The following is a 23,099-nucleotide window of genomic DNA, read 5'->3' on the forward strand; positions in this document are numbered from 1 at the left end:
TTTCATATACTAGCTTTAGAAAACAAAGTCAATCACTTAGGATATGGAAAAATAAAAATAGTCTAAATATCTGTATATAATTAAGCAGACATTACAAGTGTCTACTTGCAAAGCTGAATGGTCACATCTACATAATTTAAATGCTAATACAAGATTGCATCTCTTTTTAAGAAGTCCCGTCAAATGTACGTAGGAGATTTTGTACAAGTCAAACCAACTTAAACTATAAAGTTGACAATGAAGACTGGATCCCAGAAATGCATACTTCCTTCCACAGTGTTCAAAACCATGCATAAAGTGCATCTTGCGCTCTGTATTGGGACAGCAGCACATGTCAGCTGAAAATGAGCTGCTTTCAGAATCCTGTTTGAGATGCTATTCACCACACAGTTTCTCTTGTTTAATAGCATTTCATCTTGTGTCTTGTTGTACATCCATGTAGTAAGCATGTAGCAACTGATTTTGAACATGATTCACCCAATTCCAGTGGCACTTCAGAGGCATCTTAAACATAAGACAGCCAAACATTATTTTTCCTTCCTGTGTTCAATAACCAAATCAATCAATCACTAACTCAAATTGCAAACAAACATTCTGCTTCTAACAACTTAACCAAAAGGAATCTAATCAGCATGAGGATGAAATCTCCTCATCAGCTTTCTATTCTTCAGTCCTAGCAACTTCATCTTACAGTATTGGCCGCAGGACAAAGTTCCTCTAAAGAATAAGCTCCCCAGTGTCTCATTCCCCAGTCTGCATGTATAGCCAGGGTTGCCCCTTCTCAGGTACAGAATACAACATTTGATTTTGTTAAAATTCATGCAATTCGGTCACTGCCCAGCTCTATAATTTGTCATAGCTGGCTAAGGTGGGGAGAGAAGTGACATCAAGAAAAAGAGACCACTTCTGCTCACAGCATATTTTCTTCTAGTTTCTATCACCTTCACAAAGCCATTTGTTTTTGAAGACAAATATGTTGAAATTTATGCTGCCATAAAGGCTTTTTACTTATTTTTTAATTACAGAACAGTCTGTGACGTAGACACGAATATTTACTGCTTAACAGAAAATGACAGCATGCCAATCTGCTAAGAAATGTTCTTCCCTTTCTACGGACTGCATCTGCCCAGACTTCGTAGAAACAAGCCAAAGAACCTTCACTGTTCAGACAGCAAAATCAGCATGTTTACTTAAGTATTTCCCTCTCCATAGCAAGAGAATAAAAAGTGTCAGAAAAGGCGTCTAGCAACACATTACCAGTCTCCTACTGGCAGTGAAGACAGTGTTCTCTTAATTCCCACTACTTAGCCAAGTAGCAGTGCCATTTTACTACAGAAAATCCATTTTTTTTTTAAATATATTCTACATGGTACTGAAATTTAGAGACCTGTTTTTAGTGGCCAGCTTCTCTGCTACAGCCTCTTCTTTCTGCTGATTCTCAGAAGAGTCAGAGTTCAGTCTTGCACTGTGACACCTAACAACAAAGCCTCAACATATTTACATTTAGAGCTGCAAGTCCAACCAGAGATGACAGAGGGATTTGAGGTCATGAGTATCAATGTAGAATTCTTTGAATCATTGTGGATTTAGGTGTTAACAAGCAAAGCTAAAAATCACGGCCAACGAATACATTTGCTGGCAGGTTCAGCTACCTCTGTTTCTATTGAAGTGATGAACATTGCTGCAGGAAATAACTCAATGACAGGTAGCATGGAAAAGAAACCCCTGGAGAAGTCTGGACTGAGGATCAGAGCCTTGCTAATCTTTTTTGGCTTATTAATTAAGGCAAACCACATGCACACTTAAAAGCAGGAAATGAAAGCAAAACATCTTATAACTTCTCTATGCATGTTTTTATAATCATGAACATACACATTTTTACCACTGAATTTTAACTGCTACACGTGCTTCCGCATTTCGTTACTACCTCCAAGTTACTGTTTGCATATGAACAAATTCTCTTTTAAACTAGTAATAGCTGTTTCTTTTTGAAAGGGAAATGACATGTATTACTATTTCCTAAAACAAAAAACATACAACAAGAAAGAGGAGAAAAAATAATTTAAAAATTAACATTATGCATATTCATTAAAAAATGTCAACTGTTTATGTGTAAGGCATTGGAAAAATTAAGACACCAATCATGTAATTTTTTGTAATATAATTTTCATGTAATTTTAATATGAGCAAAATACTTGTTTTGTTTGATGCAGATAAAAACATAAACAAGTTTAATCTTGGGGTAACATTACCCATGATTCTACATATGAGTTGCAAAGAACACGTAACGTCCCTGGGCTCAGTGCCTTGCTATCACAGCAAAGCAGCTTATATTGTAGTTGCTTTTCTGGAAGCTTTCCTGAAACCTGACCAAGTACTAGAAAATAGCCCTTGAATTTTAAGCCTACATTTATTCATGAACAGTTTATACCTACTTGTTCTAGTGCCAGCATTGTCTTTAATCTTTAATAGATGTTCTCATGCGCTGGAATTTCACACTAGAAAATGCAACACAGTGAAAATATCCAATTGTTTTGAATTTTTATCCATTTTCCTATTTATTTTGGAATCTTTAATTCTCTCTTACAAAGTTTGTTCAAAAGCCTTACAAGTTTCTGAAGTCAAACGAATGGGGCCTGGATTACTTACTGACATTTATTAAATATACACTGCAGGTTTCTTAGTTTTTTGCAACTTTGCAGATTAGCCAACAATTCTTATTACCAGGCCTATGAGTCCATGTGTCTACTCCTGCACTACTCTAAAATGGAAGTCACCTAGTTTTCTCACTGGAACATATTTAGCTCGGGAGTATTGTTTTCACCACAGGTCTGTGACTTCAGAGTCTTGCCTTTATCTCTATATTTGACATCAGCCAACTGGTAAACTGAAAGCATTTCCTCATCTGAGAAGAATTCCAAGTTATTTCCAATTCCTATGCCTTAATTGAAAGTTCAAAATGTCCTATTTTTCTTAATAGGTCTCTAGTTTTTAACACCTAATACAACTATTTCCTATCATGTTACAGATAGCTTTACATGATACAAACTAACTGCACTTACTCAAGTTAATGCATATGTAAGATAACTAATAAGCCAAGAACTTATTTTTCTTGTGCTTCTTTAAGTTGAGACAGGCATACTCCTAGTTCAAACCAAATCAAGTCTGCCTTTAAAAAAAAATAAATATTCCTTGAGATAAATTAATTTACATAGCATTAAGCTGGATTTATTTTCTTTCAGAACCAAAGCTAACAGCTAAAAGATAAATGTCCTCCTATAAATACATAAGGAGAATAAACTTGAGTGCTTTGGTTTTCAAAACAAGGTCAGGTTCAAATCTAAATGATGTTTTATTCAGACAGATCTTTCACTCAGAGGTTCATCTAGAAAGATTCCTGCTCTGACTCATTTCTCCTATATGTTTTTTAGAAGAATGACATAAGATCATATAAATGCATACTGACAGTTACATATCTTCCTGTTAGTGAAATCACAGAGATCTACTTTCTATTAGAAGAGCTATTGAGGAACAAACTAATAAGCAGTCATCAACTGGTAGCAAGGAACAAAACCTCAGACAAGACCCGGAAAGTTTAGTCCATGGAAAATGTAGGATTTCAGATGCTTCCTTCTCTCCTTTGTTCCTACTGGACAGCTCAGGTATCCCTCAGTTCAGTATATAAACCCATTTGGGGGAACAATCATACTAAGTGTTGCACAGGCACACTCCAGTCTAGACACATAACTGAGATGCCAGACTCCACTGCATCAGTCACCAAACCTTGTGCTATTGCCTTTGTATGGCTACAGTCAACTCATCCTATGGATCTATGTTTCTATTGCTATGTGACCTGATGTTGCTTTCACAGCATGCTTGAGCAAGTGCTTCTTGATTTGTACTTCAGCACAAAGAAATACAGACTGATATACATAGCTGAACAACACTATGAGAAAAAAGAAATATGAAACATTAAGGTAAAACTGCACAAAGGTGTTTCACTGAAAGATCTTCATGTGAAATTATGGTGTGGCAATTTCACAGTTGCAACATGTGAGAAGGTCTATTTAGGTATCTGAGGTCACTACAAGATAAGCAGAAGCAAACTGAATTTTCATTAGAACTAAAATTATTCTCAAAGGCTAGTTTATGTCAAGACACATTTTCGTCAGTTTGCTTGTGTATTTTTCCAGTTTGCTTATATGTTATGAAAAAAGGTTAGGAAACACAAGCTACCAAAAGAGGACATAGTTAGTCACACATAATCCATGCTCATGAAAGTGTGTCCACAAATGCTGTATTTTAATATATTTAGTAAATCATCTTTTACTTAGCTAAGAAAGAGGCTGCCCATCCTACACTTTAGATCTATATATACACATTCATATTTAAGATACTGATACCCCACCTGCCTCAATCACCTCCCTGTGCAGCTCTCTACAAAGTGCATTTATCCACTCACCACAGACAGAGCCTCGCACTAATCTCCTCAAGTGTGGTCTCTCGGGGAGGTAGCGGTATTTGCATCCAAAGATACTGAGGTTTGACGTGTGATCTCCAAAGAAACGGAGCTGGCGGTATCTCTCCCCACAGCGGTAACAGAAATTAGTGTTACACTGGGAACAGGTCATGTGGTCACACCCTTCTGTTCTCTGGATGTGGATCTTCAGGAGTGGAAGGAAAAAGAAAAGATTATTTTCAGCCCCAGAAGTGAAGGAAAGCAAGTGCTACTCCAGTGCAGCCCACGTGCATCAGACAAGAAGATACTGCTAGCAGCCCACTGTGGAACTCAGCATCTACATTAAATGATACAGCAGCTGTGCTAAGACAACAATGTTTTTTTAAGGCATGCTTCAGATCAAACATGAGCTACAGCTGTTTCCAGGCTTTTACGCAAGAAATGCCTTCCTACGCCATTCTTCCCCTTCATTTAAACAGCCATTGTCTCAGAAGATCCTTGCCTAAAGATGAAAAGTTGTTTTTACTACTCAAGTAGACATGCTAGCATCAAGTTCTATTAGAAATGAAAGCAGCACAGTAAATATAGTTATGAACTCTGTATGACCCATCCATAGATGGGTTTCCCTCTCATGGCACCTGTGGCCTCACTCTGTTTCTCATTACCACCACAAATTGATTTGGCATTTTGTAATAAGCACCACAAAGGCTCTGCTGTAGAAATAGGGACTTGGAAAGCACAGCATGGCGGGTTTTTTCTTTTTCTTTTTTTCTTTTTTTTTTTTTTTTAAGTCATTAAAAGAAATATTCCACATAATCTATGAAAAAATACTATGAACTTTTACAATGCCTGAAGCATAACATTAAGATTAGCTGCGTAGGCTCCTCTTCTACCTTTCCGATCATTTTCCGCATGAAATACCTTATTTACTATTTCTGTACCTCCACATACTCGTCTGCATTTACCTACTTTGCACACATTTTAAGGATTCAATTTCAGTTAATAGTTCCAAGAAATTCAGAGGTAGCTGTGTAATCGTAGTTGCAGTGCATAATGTGATAGAATGAAACATACTCCCTGGACTGCCTTTCTTCTAAATCTTGCCAGCTAAAATCATTGCTAATGGGGAGGTGTTAAACAAGCTTTTCCTATCTCACAAAATGGATAAATAGCACTGCCCCACACACATACTCCATAATGCGACAATAGATGAAATTTCACAGTGACTGAGGTTGAAAGAAACCATCAGAGGTTATGTATTTTAATCCCTAGCTCAGAGCTGGGCTAACTTCAAAGGCAGACCGGACTGGTTCTAGCCTTGTCTCACCAGGTTTTATAATCTTCCAAGTATGGGTATGTTGCTCAGATTGTTACTTGTTCCAGACCCTCCCTGGGAACAGTCTTCCCCCCTTACATCTTTCTTGCTGAAATTCGAGATGATTGCCTCCTTAATATCCATATCTACCCACATTTATTTTGCAGAGAGGTACGGGTATAGACAGCACCGTTTAACGGCCCTGCAAGCACCAGAGGTGATGAAAGCTCAGGTGCAACTGAAGCCTCTAACCTCAAGAGAGGCTTGCAGCTCCTGAGGCATCTGACATTCCTTAGAGGGTCAACAGTGGTACTGATCAGGCTTCGCTTAGAAAATTCTTCCACCTGAGAAATTTCTTCCACCTCAACTGCTGCTGAAACTGGCACTCCACATAGGTAACAAGCTGACATTTTCCACTGGCACATCTTTCAGCAAAAGACTGCAAGGCAGACGTAGTCAGAAGTCAGTCCGGGTAAGTACACCAACAAAACTGTGCCAATGAAGGCAATCTCCAGATTTCTGCACTTTCAAACACTTCTTTTATGAATAAGACAGGAAAGACATTCACGAAAGCTGATTGTGCTATAAAAAGTCACTCTATGGTAGGAAGTAGATTTCATCCAATAGAAGGGATGCAAACAGGCTGACTATACAGTCATCTCCCTCTATTCTGAAGAAGCCCAACATGATTTCATTTGTTTCTATCATTCCTTCATGTGTATGACAGGTTCCTTGTTTTTCACAAGTACCTGAATAAAAATACCACTGCTGATGAGCTTTATAAGCTGCTCGACTTTAAAGCTTTCGCTTTTAAGCATTTACTGCAAGTAAATTGGAAGGGAAAAATCTATTTTTTCAAAAAAAAAAAAAAGCAGAAAGGATAATGTCAGTTTGACTTTCTCCTACTTTTCAGGCTTTATATGAAACACATTAACCATATTCACTGAGCCATAGCTTATTTAAGTTATTAAGCTCAACTGAAATTGAGAAATAGCCTATGCCATCTCCAAATAGCATAAAACAAGTTTAGAAAAATCTCTAAAAAAAAAAAGCAACGTATCACAATTAAAGATATATAAAAAAGAGCACTTTCCACTATCTGCATACTTAAATTTACTCAACACTTACGTATTTTGTATGTAACATTTTATTCTAGAGAACAAGTAAAATATAAGCTGCTCCTATCAGGTGTGCTAAAGCTGCATCCACCTACAGTAAAAAGTAATCAGTTTTAAGCTCATTGGACAGCGGCTGCTAGTATTCACATTACAGAGGATTGAACTCATCCAAAGCACTTACTGAAAAACACGCAAATACTTGCCTAAGGATTTGCCAATATACAGTGCCCCCGCCCATAGAGTGCTCCTGTTTTCTCAGCTGCATGCCCAGACAAGATAACCATGGTTTTTATTTCTCCATGATACAGCTAGCAAAAAAAGTTTCTGTCTATAAACTTACATACACACATAGAAGCATACCTGCAGAAGATATCTCTGAAGTATAGTCACAGTTTATGACATTAATCAGAATTACACCTTGGAAGTTATCAATAATTTTAGACGTCAGCTCAGTAAAGAATACTCACCTTACTAAAGTTTCTATCTTTAGTTTCCATTAGCTTTAGCGTAAAGATCAAATACTAGTATCTTGACACTCAAAATTTATTTTTTTCCTTCGTCTGACAATTTTGACTGTCACAAATTTGTAACCAAAACATGGAAGAGGTTCTTTAAATACGATGTACATTTATATCAAAATAATCATGCTGCCTGAAACATTGCCCATGTGGATTTAAAAGGACAGATCAAAAAGAATGTTACCAACCCTGTTTTCTCTTTTATTATTTTCTTTAATTGGAAATACGACAAGCCTTCTGATTCAATGTAGTACATTATGTTTTTCATAGAGGTTTTGAGAAGTGGCTGGAGAGAAAAAAGATTAGTTCCCATCTCCCCACATTCAAATTTTTAACTTTTGGTGTGTTATCCCCATATGCCCAGATATCTTTTGGTGCCTTGACAAAGAATTTTGCATAAGAAGTACTTATTAAAATACACAATATCTGACTGAGAAAAAACAACGCCACTTTTCTAACCCCTAAGTGGTTCTTTTGCTTATTTGCTAGTTACAGATTTGATTTAAAAAACAGTATGTTGATATAAACTTTTCAGAGGTTGTGAACAAGAACTTTTTCCATCTCTGAAGAAAAATAACAGGTGTAGGGGTGTACAGTTTATGAAAAGACTGAACTCCTTCTTAGATATTCATTTACAATATCACATTATCAGGAGTAACTTAAGAATAAAATTCTTTTTCTGTGCTCATTTTATAACTTTCCATGCTGTCTTCCACCATACAGGTTTTATTTTCATTTGATTATTATACAGGAAAAAAACAGAAATCTGAAGTCTTTTAGAAATCAATAGCCAAAATCAAGCAATTAGGGACTTAACCTGCCTCTACAACTACCTGAAAGGAAGTTGTAGTGAGGTGAGGATCGGCCTCTTCTCCCGTGTAACCAGCAATAGGACTAGAGGAAATGGCCTCAAGTTGCGGCAGAGGAGATTCAGATTGGATGTTAGGAAATACTACTTCTCCAAGAGAGTGGTCAGGCACTGGAACAGGCTGCCCCAGGAGGCAGTGGAGTCACTGTCCCCAGAGGTGTTCAAGAAACATTTAGATGTTGTACTGAGGGACCTGGTTTAGTGGGAAATATTGGTGATAGGTGGGCAGTTGTTCTGGACAATCTTAGGGCTCTTTTCCAACCTTGGTGATTCTATGATTCTAAGTTTCAAGTATTCGGTCTCCTCTTTTGAATGCACTAAAAACAGTTGTACACCTCATGTTTTGGAGTCAGGTTATTTAAAATTAAAGGCTGGCAGCCTTTGTTTCCCCCCCCCCCCCCCCCCTCAGATTGTAGCCCTCCTCTACCACATTCATACTTTTTGGTTTGGTATATTATTTTCTCCTTTATTTTGTATGACTTATTTCAATAGAAACGTCATATGGATTGTCAAGAAAAATCAATCTGGACACAAGTCAAGGAATTAAAAACAAAATAAGATACTTCTGCCCACTCCAATAGGAAGTTAGTAAAAAAAATGTTATTATAAGACTTCCCAGAAACCGGACACTTTTTAGAACTGGCTCAAACCTATCAAATCTAAGCAAATGGCAAGTTGCTAAAACTCAATCTAGATGCCACGTGCACATAAGAGAAAGGGTAAACAAATGGCCACTGATTTCAAAGCTTCACTAGCTTTTCTTTGTGCTTTGAAGTCTTTCAAACTACAGCACCATGGGTGTTTATTTCCCCAATATCAAATTTAAAAGCTTAGCAAATCGAGAAATATACCCATATATCCATAAGGCAAGGCTCCAAGTGCAACTAAGTTGCATCGCCAGATTTTTACTTATTACTTTGTCAGCAGCTGGAGACAACTGCTGCAGGGAATAAAAAGTGAACAACCATAACAAACACCTTTGTTAAGGGCAACCGGGTCAGGGGCATGGGGGCTGTTCCAACTCATTCAAGTAGTGGGACGTCCATCCTGGAAGGACAACTCAACCAAAAAAAAAAAAGACATCTTTAGGGCATGGGACTGTGCTTCATTCTGTTGAAAGGATTTATGAGGAAGGACTAAATGTCAGTCCTTTCACAGGCCTAAAAATCTTCTGGTTTTGGCAAAACTCAAAGTGCCTCCTAACTAACCCGTCGATAAGTACTTCCTACCTTACTCCAACACCAAATTCACCCAAGCTCTTTGAAAAGCCTGACGAAGAGCATCATATTTCACTTTTGTATTTATTTAAAGCATTGTTACAGGAATAATTCAGACTAACACACTCATTACAAGTATAAGTTAAGACTTAGAATTTCCTTAGCGTTTCTTTTACATGCTAAGAGTCTGTGAAACCAATTCAGGGACTGGTAAGTAAAATACCTCACCCATTTTTCTCTATGGGTCCAAGGTAAGAACCTACACACCAAGTGTGAATTTTGTTTCAAACCCAGAATAGAAGCTACAAATATTTACTTTACATAAATATTTAAGCAGTTTCAAGCTAACACCTGTGCACCCCTAGAATGCAACTCACCTTGCATTTTGGACACTTCTGGGCATTCCTCTGCCCATGCTCAATCTCATTGGCCCAGTGACGCAACAGCTTGTCTCCCTTTTTGTACTCCTTGCAGTTAACACCTTCATGCCAGGGAGAGTGGCACTTGAAACACCAGACAAATTGGCAAGATGGACACTGGATCTGTACAAATTGGAAAACACCACACATTTACAAACTGTACACTGACCTAACTGGAAAGCGTATTTTAAAAATGCTGTTCTTAGTTGAAGAGTAACCGCCCAGCAGTAATGGTCTAACATCTTCTGAAGTGTCAGTTTTAAAAATGAATACAACAAGTTATGCAACCTAACACTGATTTCTTTTTTAAAATTTTTTTTAAAGAGAAAAAATTCAGAATTATTAAATCCAGGAAAGGTTCCAGTCAAGCAAAGCACAAATAAGTAGCTAGTTTTCCAGGAAGATAATTCAGTTGCCTCAAACACACTTGATACCAGGTAAAAATCAGCAGCTAATTTTCAGTGTGATGGATCTCATTCTTCCAGATACAACCTGCACTCCCTCGGCTGCTACCAGAAAGGACATGATCCTCTTCCAGCAGAAACCTGGAGAATCAGAATGGGTTTAGGAAGCTTCTATTGGAAACAGGCTGGGGAAAAGGGGCCAAGTATGAGGGACCTCTTCCTTTCCAGCCAAGTGCCCCCACCACCACTCTGAGGCCAGATACCTCTCACCAGACATGTGCCTAACAACATACTTGTTAACAACTGCAATAATGGCAGAAAAGTTAAGTCAAGCTCTTTAAATTGATAAAGGACCTACTCTTCCCACTCCCTTGGTTTTGAATCATTACAGCAAACACATAATCATCACACCTTCTTCCAGACCTTGGCTACTTCTTGAAAAAAGCTGCTGGAGCTGCGTTTGAAAAAGCATTAAGTAACACAGGCACACTGCAGGTGCTCACACGTGCAGTCTGGCCTCACACCTGGATCGTGACTGAAGATAGCAACAGGTACAAGCCGCATTAGACATGGGCACATCCAGGCTTTAGGAACATCTCCACTAAAGATGCATTTGGTAGCACATGCTCTGAGAAGGACTATAATACACAGGGGAGGCTGGCAAAGGCACAGCCCTCACGCAACCACTCATTTCCACCAGCCTATGCCTAACATGGCCCCTGCTCTATGCCAATGCATGGACTGGCCTGAGGAATTCAACCAAAACAAGCTTCTCAGCCACAGCCGTTTCCCGCATCCAGCTCACTACAGGCACATTTGTGCTGGCAGCACATGGGGAAAGGAAGCTCTCTCAGGGTATGGCCCAGGTGAAGCCCCCAGAACACATTTTGGAAGCCCTGGCATCACACAAGCTGCCCAGCCCTCCACTCAGACACATGGGCTGCCTGCCACCTCAGCTCTGTTCTGAGGACGAAGCTGGCTCTCTGATCTCCCTCAAGTAGTTTGCTGCAGTGCAGCCAGAATCACTGTTCATACATGCAATTACTACATCCATTACTACTAGCATGCCAATACAAAGCTGATCTGACCTCTTAACGCATGACTGAGATGAAGCTGTCTGCAGCCCTTAATGCTTCTTCCTAAGCCATTTCTGCTCACGCTTTTTTTTTTTTTAATGTGAAATATTAAAGGCAAAAACTTAAATGCTAATTGGTACCATGACTCAAGCTACTATTTTTACGTCTCTACCAGACCCACTGTTCAGTGGTTGCCTTTAACTTTATTTGTAGAAAGCAAACATTTTTGCATTGCAGCAGTGTCTGAGAGCGCAGCCTCATTTGTGTGATGTGAGGTACTTCTGGGTAGCACCATTCAAGCAAGTATTTTATCTTTATGTGATAGACTGTATGATGTGCTGCTCAGCTCTGTGCACTACTTCAGCTTACCTCTTTAAGTCAACCCAAATCTTCAGATCAGCAAGCACAAGAATGTGAGTTCGTGCTCAAGAGATTTAACAATTGTCTCACTGTATCTAAGATGGCATTTCCCTCTCCAGAATTCTTTGTCTGTATATATGGCTGAAGCGTAAAGAAGGAAGGGAACCTCAAGACGTAGACAGATTTTCTTCTTTTTATAACATGTTTAAACATTTCAGTTGGTCACCATTTACTAGTCATTATTCCTCTTAAACAAAAGAGTATTTAAGTGCTAGAACACATAACAGTTTTCTCTTAATATCTAGCAGACACACAGACAATGTAATTTAAAGATAGATGAAATAAATTCTGATGTCCTGTAGCCTGAGCAAGTGTGACTTAGTTCTTGCTATAGCAAGACAGGGTGGCATTTTTTTTCCAAGGTAAATACTAAGATACTTGACATAAAAGAAAACTGCACTTATATGCTTTCTATTAATGAAATAAAGTACCAGAGACACAGGTAGGTAGCTCACAAACAGGAAAGAACGAGAACAAACAAAATTTGTTTGCACTGAAACAGCACACTGAAGTTACAACAAGTATATTACAAACACTACTACTTTTTGCATGTGAACACAGTATTGACCTATGGCCAGGACTAAGTATATAACAACCAACATACAAAATACAACCAATGCCTTTTCTCAGATTTGTTGGTGTACTAGCTCGGATGCTACATAAAAGGAAATATACTATCCTGCTACCTTTGCTTAATTCTTAAAAAAAAAAAAACAACAACAACAGCTAAGGGGTAAGAGGAAAATCCCCACTGTGAAGAACCTAAAGATGCAGACGCTGCATTGCATTACTCAGTGTTCATTATGCCTCAGGCAAAGATGGACCTTGTATAGTCACAATTAAGTGTTCTACAGCCTGAAAGCTTTTATCAGGCACAATATTCAGTCATTCGAGATGGAATCTGAATGAATCCATCTCAAACAAAGATCACAGAATCACAGAATGGCCTGGGTTGAAAAGGACCTCAAAGATCATCAAGTCTCAACCCCCCTGCTGAGTGCAGGGTCGCCAGCCACTAGACCAGGCTGCCCAGAGCCACATCCAGCCTGGCCTTGAATACCTCCAGGGACGGGGCATCCACAACCTCCCTGGGCAAGCTGCTCCAGTGTGTCACCACCCTCTATATGAAACACCTCCTCCTAATATCTAACCTAAACCTCCCCTGTCTCAGTTTAAAGCCATTCCCCCTTGTCCTATCACTATCCATCCTCGTGAACAATCGTTCCCCCTCCTGTTTATACACTCCCTTCAAGTATTGGAAGGCCACAGTGAGGTCTCCCCAGAGCCTTCTCTTCTCCAAGCTAAACAAGCCCAGTTCTCAGTTTCAACCTTTCTTCATAGGAGAGGTACTCCAGCACTCTGATCATCTTAGTCACCCTCCTCTGAACTCGTTCCAAGAGCTCCACGTCTTTCTAGTGCTGGGGACCCCAGGCCTGGATGCAGTAGTCCAGGTGGGGCCTCACAAGAGCTGAGGGGGACCACCACCTCCCTCTCCCTGCTGGCCACTCCCAAAAAACAAAGATCCCCCCCCAAAAAAACCCCACCATGCCAATAGATCTGGGAAGCTGCAAATAAGAACTGCTTACTTAAAAATGTCGTAACTTCTAAAACAAGTTTTTGTTCTCGTTGTTTTGTGTTTTGAAATTTTAACACACATTCATTGCGTGCTCTATCTTTCTATTACAGCACACATGTAACCAGACATCAGATCTTTCCAAACACATCATTTAGAAAACAATGAAACAGATGATGAGTCTGCAATCACAGGATTTCAGAATAACATTAATCCGTGACCCTGATTAACTGAACTAAACTAAAGCGACCTACTTCATGACAAGGTTTGGAGTTACTAGTTTCCTTTCCTACCTTCCACAAATCTGAATTAGTAAATAGATTTAAGATTCTGAATGAGCCACTTGACTTCTCTCTGTCGTTACATACCATCTGAACATACATTATGCAGGCAAACAAAAGTATGTGCTTTTAAATATTATTAACCTGATTTTCTTGGAAGTAGTGGACACAAAACAAAACCCTAAGTCTATTCTAACTTGGATTCAGTGTGCCAGCATGGAATTTGCTCAAGAAAAAGAAACACAACAGGGCAATTACGTCAGTCTTTCAGATTCTTACTCTATGCTTCCTCTGATTTCCTGAGAAAACCATCAAACGATTTGCTTTATCCTTTACTATTTGTACATGAAATCATAATAAGGACTCAAATGCTGTTTTCAGATAATTCAAAGCAGTAAAATACAGCATAGTTCAGCAAAACAGAAGCTATTTCTGAAAAAGTGTTTGTTTCAAATGTTTTTCCTTATATAAACATTTTCCATTTATTTTATGACTTCCATGTCAGTTGTTCAGAACTGAGAGGATACACGCACAAACTTATGACATCTGGAGGTCAATCTCCCTTGAAATAGAAAAGATTACACAAGTTCTCAGACTAACCCTTTTGGTTCTCAACTTTCTCACACACTGACCTCTGAGGCTAGCAATTTTCATTTTCTTAGACAGACAGTCAAATTATTTAAACTTTCATTTCCTCACCTCCCAGGAAAAGGCCTTTCAAAATTGGTAGGTAACAGTAACACTGTAGCACTAAAACAGTAGCACTGCCCATTATGACATGATGTTAGCAAAACTAAGTTCACATTAGAAATATTCTGAGAACTTGAAGCTGTAGAAAGATTAATGGGATTCTTTGCAGCTTAGTGGAATGCTAGTTACACACTAGAGAGACTGAAATAATTGTGCAGTTAACTGATTACATGAATTACAGTATCTAGCTACAGCTACACAGTTAATTCATTCCAAAATAAATATTGGCTACTGCCGAAACAGTTGCTTCCTCCTCCTCATCAACCCATCTTCTTTCTTGTACCAGCTGAAAATAAGCAACAACAAAACCAATCTTGTCTCCCATTGGAGCTGATCTTTGATACAGCTCCCAGTGTGGCACTGAAACATCAACATGAGCAAAAGCAAGTTAGTAGGAATGAACACAGTGGGAGTGCTCAGCAAAATTACCACCTTATGAGCATTTCAGGCTTAATGTTGACTGAAGTGTTATGTAGCCATGAAGGTATCTGCAACTCAAGGTTCAAATTTGATCAGAAAAGGTGGGAGAACTCACTGGTCTCAGCTACACAGATCCATTCCATGACAGTACTTACACAATTACAGACTCCTGACAGTTACAGAACAAAAATGAGTTTTAGAAACATTCCAACAGTTCCAAAAAAAGATAGTATATGTAAGAACCACATTGAAAGAAACCTCACATTTCCAAGGTCAAACACATTTTATGCAATGGGTGTCTTTACAGAAGCGACCAAGAGAACTTCATTATGAACATCACAGACTAAGGCAGAAAGCCCAATAATCAAGAACTGCTTCTTCACAACAGGTCAAAGAGCCAACATTAAAAAAGGTGAAACCTATGGCTTATGGAAGAAAAAAAAAAAAAATCACAGAAAAAGCCAACATTCTCTAGGGAGACCCATCTGTTCCATGCACAAGAGTTGAACTACCATTCTGTCAGATTTTTTGCATATTTTCTTCAGACCTTGGCACACCAGCTTTCACCAAAGGTTTATTAGAATCCTTACTGCGATCAAGTCTTACATTCCCAATTTGAGTCACAAGACAGAGGGCAGGGATCTCTCCTTTCTTAAAGCTAGGATCCCCCTTGTGATATGAATACATGATGTGGGATACTAGATAGTTACTCTGCTGTATGGTGCTCTTCTAAGTGACAGTAACGGGATGAAGAATGTTTGGATAGCCAGTTTCCCTTTACTACCTCTCCTCCTCTGCCAACACGTGTGCACAGGTTAACTTTCTAGGCTTCAAAACCAAAGGCTTGATGTTATAAAATGAAAAATAAGAGTAGCCAACTCTGAACTGCTAGGCTTAGATTAGTTTAGCTGACAATAAAAGATATAGCAAGGAAAAATATTCAAGCTGGTAACTTTTATCCTTCTTTAAATTTAGATACCCTATTTTAAATTATAAATAAAGCTAACATCTATTGTTAGGAAAGCCATTAATAACATTTTAAAAATATATTTTCAAATGCACACTTGGATTTTACAGTGTCTTCCTGTTCCTGTGTACAGGAGATCAAGGGTGCTGGTAAAGAGCCTTTCTGTGCAGTGATCCTGACAGTACATTTCTGCACAGACTTCCCCCATGCACAACTGTGTTCTTCTGAAAAGGCAGCACTTCCAGTGCTAGTGCTTCAGTTCAGAATTCCTCTGAGGCAATTACTGCTTATATTGCTCATATGAAAATATGCAAGATCACCTAGTCTCTGGTCAGACCTCTTCTATGCTAGATGCGGAAAAAGTGAGTCTTCACCTCTAAAGAGCCCATAATTCAAGACAGAAAAAACAACATATGAAAAAATCACATGAGAATATAAGAAAACTGAGATAATGGTCCACAGCTACACGTGCATATGAGGACAGTAATTTAAAAAAAAAAAAAAAACATTTAATCCTTGCAGCAACTCTTCCATGTGCTGAGCTTCTATCAATTTGCTAAAACTTTACCTACAATAGTCCACAACAAAGGTTCAAGGATCAGTCTGAAGCTCTAGACCATGAGTGTCCATACTGTTTGCTAGAACTTTCCCAAGTGTATTTCTGGCCTGTACCAACCAGACATTCCTCACACATGGGTACAGCTCAAAGCACACATTTTGACAGAATCCATTCAAGGCCAGGCTGGACGTGGCTCTGGGCAGCCTGGTCTAGTGGTTGGCGACCCTGCCCACAGGAGGGGGGTTGAAACTTGATGATCTTTGAGGTCCTTTTCAACCCAGGCCATTCTATGATTCTGTGATTCCAAGACGACTCTAGCTCTGCAGATCAGGACTACACATAACATTTCACCACAGGACTAGGGAACTGCTTCTGGTTCCTAAAGCATCAGGCAACTTCAGATTATTTATCTGATTCGGATTTCTGGGGAAGTGGTGGGAACCACAGCATTTGAACTCAGTGTTGGTAGGCAAAGGACTCTTGTGCTCTGAAGATAACGAACAAATTGAGTTGGCATGCACACACTACCTACAACATCTGCACAACCTTAAGAGAGGCTGATGCAGAAGCATTACAACAGCTGGTCTACCTTGGACTATGCACCCTGTCCATTTCCAAGGGGATGTTAAGTGGATGGCTGAAGAAGAATGGCTGCAGGCAGAAAGAATTTAACCTGCAGTTTGGAATTCCTCCACCTTTGCTTAAAATGGCAAAAATCTGAAAATCTTAAAGTCCAGCACTAGACTTTGTGGCTACTCGCATGTAATTCAAGCACTGCACAGACACACATAATAGGAAGGAAGATCAGAATTAAAGAGTTAGCTTTGCTGAAGGTTCAACTCCACTGGATTCACAACCTTCTACTTTTTAATCTCCACATTGGGCTGGATCTTATGCTGTAATTAGGCCTATCTAAACAATCATCTAAATTCCTACTGAGGAAAACTGGTTTGGTCAGGGACGGCCAGCTCAATCATGACATTAACCACAACAAATCTAATAACCGTATGTAAAGCTAACACAGAGCATGATGCTGCAGACAGAACCTTCATCTTTTGAAACCAAGATGGACCCTCAAGGCTCAAAGCTTCTTCTAATCGCCTGCAAATCTTGCTTTTTAGTCCCTGATTTAAATCAGTACAAGCAAACCTTTTTATACTAGAAGAAACTCTGAGAAAAATGGTTTTTGATCTTTCTCCAATTTTATGTACTAAGAGTCATGAAACCACAGTAATCTTTAACCTCTAGTAAGGGATTAAAGAAATCGCAACCAAGAGGCAGGACAGACAACATCTCTAGTTCTTAGGAAGGAGCAAGCAACAGGAAGCTAGCACCTAACACAGTAAGTGCCTCGAATTCATTTGCTCATTTTCAGGAAATGCCTACTTCTGCTGGAGTTGCGCAGCTAAAATTATCAGTTACAGTGTAATTCCCCTTTCCCAGTCTCTTCTGATCATGATTACTGTTTGCATGGGAGAGAGGAAAGAAAATACTCTTAAAATTAAAAGATCTCAGGCCAAAATTATGCCACCTATCAAATAAGGACTAACATTCACCTGCACAAATTGCTAGAAATGAATTAACGAGTTAAAGCAATGATGTACTAATGCTGTCCTACTTTTGCTGTGCCATCTAATCCACAGCTCTGGCAAGCATGCTCACTTTGTATTTGTTCTCCAATTTGGCAGGGGTAGGAATGTGGCCTCTCCTCCGGAAGGTTGTAAAGTGCTTGCACTGAGGGCATGGCTTCGTGCTGGAGTCGATGCGGCTGAGTTCCAGGAAATATTTATACTTGATAATGTCCTCGTGGGGCAGGTTATAGAGGACAGTTGTTTCATCCAGGTGTTCGCTGCACTCTGTGATCGGGCATTTTATATCTGCTTGTCCCAGCTGCACCTGCATATGAAAAAACAGAAGAGCTGCATGACCTTTTGCTTGGAAAAGGTACTACTCTGCAACTGTTACAGAAGCAGACTCTTACAAATTCTAAATTAAGTTGAATTTTCTTGCAGAATACTCTAACAGTCCACAGACTATCAAGCATATCATCTTAAAATTATTTTTACTTATTCCAAGGACACTGCCATTTTTCCAGAGGATACTTTCCAAAACCAAACAGAAAAGCCAATTACCTTTATAACAACTGTAGTTATTAAGCATAGTCTCAGTGCATGTACCGCGGCGATGTACTCCATGAAACCAAAACATGAACTTAAATTAGCAGTACCCAACCCACACTCCAAGCTTCGGCTGCAATGGCCAGCTCTTCACTGTCACGGCTCACAAGGACAGTGAGAAAGCAGGCAGTAGAAACAAGTGTACGTTGCTTAACCCCCAAATGTGCTGAGAATCACAACACAGAGAAAGTCCATTTAAGATCATCAACTGACTCAACGCTGGCCCTGTTGCTCTGTCTTGCTGCAAGCAGCTCAGTACATGCCATACTGCACGCACAGAACACGTCAGCTGAGCCCAGGGCTGGCCAAGCTAATAAATTTTCCCAGTACTTGAAGTGCCATAAAGTTTAAAAAAATCCAACACTAAAAATCCCTAAGAAGATGACCAAAACAGAAACACACAGAAGCAAAATCAAACTGTCGTGGATGAAACTTGCTGACGCAACAAGCCCTGATGGTCTCAAGCTGATCCATATGGCCAGTTACCTGCAACACAGGTCCAGAGCACCTGGATCTTGGACCAGGGCTGGACCCAGGCCTGCACCCTTTGCGCCTGGCAGGCTTCTTTGACTTGGACTCCATGCCAAAACAGCACATCCTCAGCAGTGTAGCTGCATTTGCTTGGCATTGAGCCTGAGTTAATAAACACTGCTAGGTCTGAGGAGTCTGCAAGGCCCCAGCACGAGCATGTTCACATCTGCCATGAGTAATGCTGAGAAAATGAGTGCTGACTGCAGACATGGAGCTGACCACCAGCCCAACTCCTTCCCCACCTAACTTCTCTGTGCAGGGAGGAAGGAGTGGGACTCTTTGGAATCAGTGTCTCTTTCTAGAAATTATTGTTTCGCCAGGTCATTTTAATCTATTTAGACTGCTTATTCTTTAATAGGCTCTGGTATTGGAATCTGCTACGTATGACAGTAACCTCTCAAATTCTGATGGAAATTTCACTACTGTATGGTGACAGTGGAGGACATCTTACACCAGAGACCACTAATGCAGTATTTAATCTAAGAAAAAAATAAAGCAACAATGCTGTCGCTGCTGCCCCAGTAACAGAGCCATGGGCTCTAACTGAACAATAATTAATTCAGCCAGGAATTAGAGGATTGAAAAAGGCATAGCAAAATGGTATAAAACCCAAGGTTCATATTGGACTTCCCAAAAGAATCCCCGCTGCACTGCCTTTGGTCACCCAGCAACACAGTGGATCCAAAACAGAGTGAAGGAAGTAGACAGGACAAAAGCAGTCCATCTAGAAACCGGAGCACAGCAAAGGACGTCTCAGCCCATGCTCTGCACAGGTCAGGATGGAAGGAGATCTTCCCACAGGAGAGAAGGGATGCCTGTTCTCAGGAGGCAAATGCTTCAAATTTCACATCCAGACACAAAAGACAAGACTACCACCACATGCAAACAAGGATAGGCACTAACATCTTGGCTTTTACATGGATCAGAGTGGAATAAGAGGAGTATGTGGTTGAAGACACTTGTAAACAAACAACAACAAAAAACAAGAACCCACGTACTGGGGCAATGACCAGTTTTGTATCTGGAAGACACTAACACACCTGAAGCAGCACATGAGAACTGAACTCAGATGTATGACATCACTTAAAAATTTCTTCTTTAAGTTTTGAATTTCTTCTCAGAAAGTCAGAACACCTCAGTCTGACACACAAAGTAAGTTACAACCACACCACAAGATCACAGCATTATGACAGCACATCTCTTATTTTAGAAGGGATGCTACCATTTGAAATATTTAATGTATGGCTCTATCACGCAATCCTAAATGCATTTACTTATGCTCTCTATTTCTTATCAAAGTATTTTGACAAGAAATAGGGATCTCTGAACAATCTAGTCACATTACCAGAGATCTTAATGCTAGAAAAGTTTTGCATATGCTCAAGTCCTTGAACACTAACTATGTTCCAGCAACCCTGGCCCTTCACAGGTGCTCCTAGGATGCATATATACAAACTTACATTAAAAGATTATATATATATATATTCTTCCTCCACTGCTGCCTACCTCTCCCATGAGTCTATATAGTTCCAACAGCTCTCTGCATCACAGAACACCCACAACTTCTGAGACCAAACACAGATCAGTATTTTATTTCAGAACACTTGTAATTTCAGTTGAAATTTATCACCCAGTACATCTGTGCTCAACAAGCAGAAAAAAAAGTGTAATCCTGGAGAACTCAAATATGCTAACCTAGGAAAAAAACTCCACAGAAATGCAAAAACACCATGGCATTACTACAAGGATTAATAAAAGATTCTTTTTAAAGAAGTGCAGGCACAACAATTTAAATTCAAATAGGCAAGTTAACCCCATCAATGGCTACTTGGATTTTTTGTTTGTTTAAAAAATTAGGGAAATACTAAAGGGGGCAAGCCCTTTCCCTAGGAGTAAACTAAGCTGCAGAGAAGCAACACTTCACAGTGAGAAGGCACACTGTATTTGGCATTTAAGCTGGTGCTTAAGAAACACTGCTTATATGACATGCTAGTTAGAACAAACCTGCATTTATAAAACCAAGGAATACAACGCTGAACACTTTCTATTTTTCATGCCCACACAGAATATGATTAAATATGTGGTAAAAGTCAAGTGTGGTTTCAGTGTTTATTTTGAAAATATGTTTTACATCCACTTCAAGTAAATCATTTTTATCCTCTGTAATAGTTTCAGCCTTTCAAATTTGGCAAAGATTGATTCTCTTCCTACATTTTGAATGGGACTGAAGTGAATAGAGCTGTTTTGCCTATTAGCACTAACTTCAATGGAGCCTTGTCTTACCAAAACAGTCCATCTTTGTTTGTGCAGTTAGATCAGCAACTGATGCAAGTACGGCTTTAGAAGTAGCTTGTTGGCTACCTGCTGCCGCAGACGCCTGAGGTACTATAAAACACGAAAGGAAGAAAAAAATTAACATGAGTAATAACTAGTTTTATTTTTCCCTTGATTTTTTCTAAGGAAGTTTTGAAGAGCCTTATCCTTCAATACCAGCTGAACACGATATCAAAAGCCTGAGTTTCAAGAAGCATTTGCATTTCAAAATACCACTGTGTATCAAAACCTTAAGAACACTCAAAATCCACAACAGCATGGTATATTTTCACTGCATGAGGAATGATTGATATGTCTAAAGGTAGCTGAGCAGCAGTGCAATGGTAAATGTCAAATTGCATTCAGCTCTCACACCCTGCTGTGCTTCACTACCATAAAGCATCTATGGAAGGGCTGGCACTACTTAGAATTCTTCATGTGGAAGCAGGCTCTCATGACTTTAATCCCCTATAGAGAGGTAACATTTAAGCTATCAAAACAGCAATACACCTCCACATTTCCCCTAATTCTTGACATTTTATTAGAAAAGACTGGGGGCAGAGGGGTGGAGACTCTCGAACAGTCCACATACTGCTCAAAAAACACAGTGCTATCAGTAACAGGAAAGGATGCTATGGTCATTTGAGTCAGAAAGCTGAGTGGGGGGAAATAATTTTTCAAAAAAAAAAAAAGAAATCTTTGCTAGCTGCACAGAAAGTGAAGTTTAAACCGCACGAGAAGCACCAATTTGTACCTCTCACTTAGCCTGGCCACACCAAGCTGGAAGGCAACCTGTGTAGGTGGGCCGTATTTCTGAAAAAAAAAAAAAAAAGGAGGCCATTCTGCTTTAAAACAGACAGATACAAACCAGCATTGTCTGATGTAAACTTTACTCTTAGTTCAGAGGTACATAAGCTAAACGAACCAGTAAGCTGTCAACTATTAAGCCAAAAGAGAAGTGAACAATAACATGCTTAGTCTGCATCACTGTAGAATGATTAAGTTTCTACCACTACTACCTTCCCCAGTCCTCTACTATGGACTTCATGTATTAAAAAAAAACAAAAACCTTGGAACAGCACAGATGCGAGCAAAGGGACAGTCTGATCCACAGAACTTAGATATTCCACAGATTAAGAAACAGAAGAAAGTTTATTTTATTTACAGGCAAAATTCTATTACTTCTAGTTTACCGAATATGTTGCTCTTTCATTTTTGCTGATAAGCTTCAAATTAGCAAAGAATTACTTTCTTCACTTACTTCTGGGAAGCAGTGTCCTCTCAAATTGTTTTCTTAAAAACCAATCAAACAGGTTTTTGTGGAAAATTCTTCAAGAGCTCACCATGGCTCAGGACTCCATAGTGGTTGGTGTTAACCAAATGAAATTGAAATAGACATGATTCAACAAGTAAACCAGGGAGGAATAAAAAAGGACTGTGTGAACTTTTACTAAGCATTTTGCACCTGTCTTTAAGGCTGTGGTTCCATGATCATTTTTGTGATGTAAGTACTAACTTCAGCAGTCCATATCCCCTGTCTCCACGCTATGCCCATGGTGTCCTGGCACTCTCCAAACTGTTTTTAAGAAAAAAATAATCCTATGAAACAGATTTTCAGTCTGTCTGTGCTTACTGCCAAACTGCACAAATCCTCAGTGATTCAAAACAAGCGAGAAAGAACAGCTAGAAGTAAGATAGGCTCCTTAAGTTGTAC

At 39.3% G+C, this 23,099-nt stretch overlaps 1 protein-coding gene across 8 annotated transcripts in view; it reads right to left on the bottom strand.

Annotated features, from left to right (window-relative positions):
• The window catches only part of TPD52L1 (tumor protein D52 like 1), a 151,567-nt gene that overhangs the window by 102,449 nt on the left and 26,019 nt on the right, over positions 1 to 23,099 (bottom strand). For 6 of the 8 annotated variants that reach the window (XM_021389534.1, XM_021389536.1, XM_021389538.1 and 3 more), the window contains exons 2-4: positions 18,027 to 18,260; positions 9,873 to 10,037; positions 4,463 to 4,664 (exon numbers count right to left, since the gene is read on the bottom strand). In XM_021389534.1, coding sequence (XP_021245209.1) covers positions 4,463 to 4,664; positions 9,873 to 10,037; positions 18,027 to 18,260 — 601 coding nt within the window. Of the gene's footprint in view, positions 1 to 4,462; positions 4,665 to 9,872; positions 10,038 to 18,026; positions 18,267 to 23,099 lie in introns of those variants that run through there. The other 2 variants (XM_021389541.1, XM_021389539.1) reach the window with 2 other exon arrangements.

The sequence above is a fragment of the Numida meleagris genome, chromosome 3 (assembly GCF_002078875.1).
Source record: "Numida meleagris isolate 19003 breed g44 Domestic line chromosome 3, NumMel1.0, whole genome shotgun sequence".
Lineage (NCBI taxonomy): Eukaryota > Metazoa > Chordata > Aves > Galliformes > Numididae > Numida > Numida meleagris.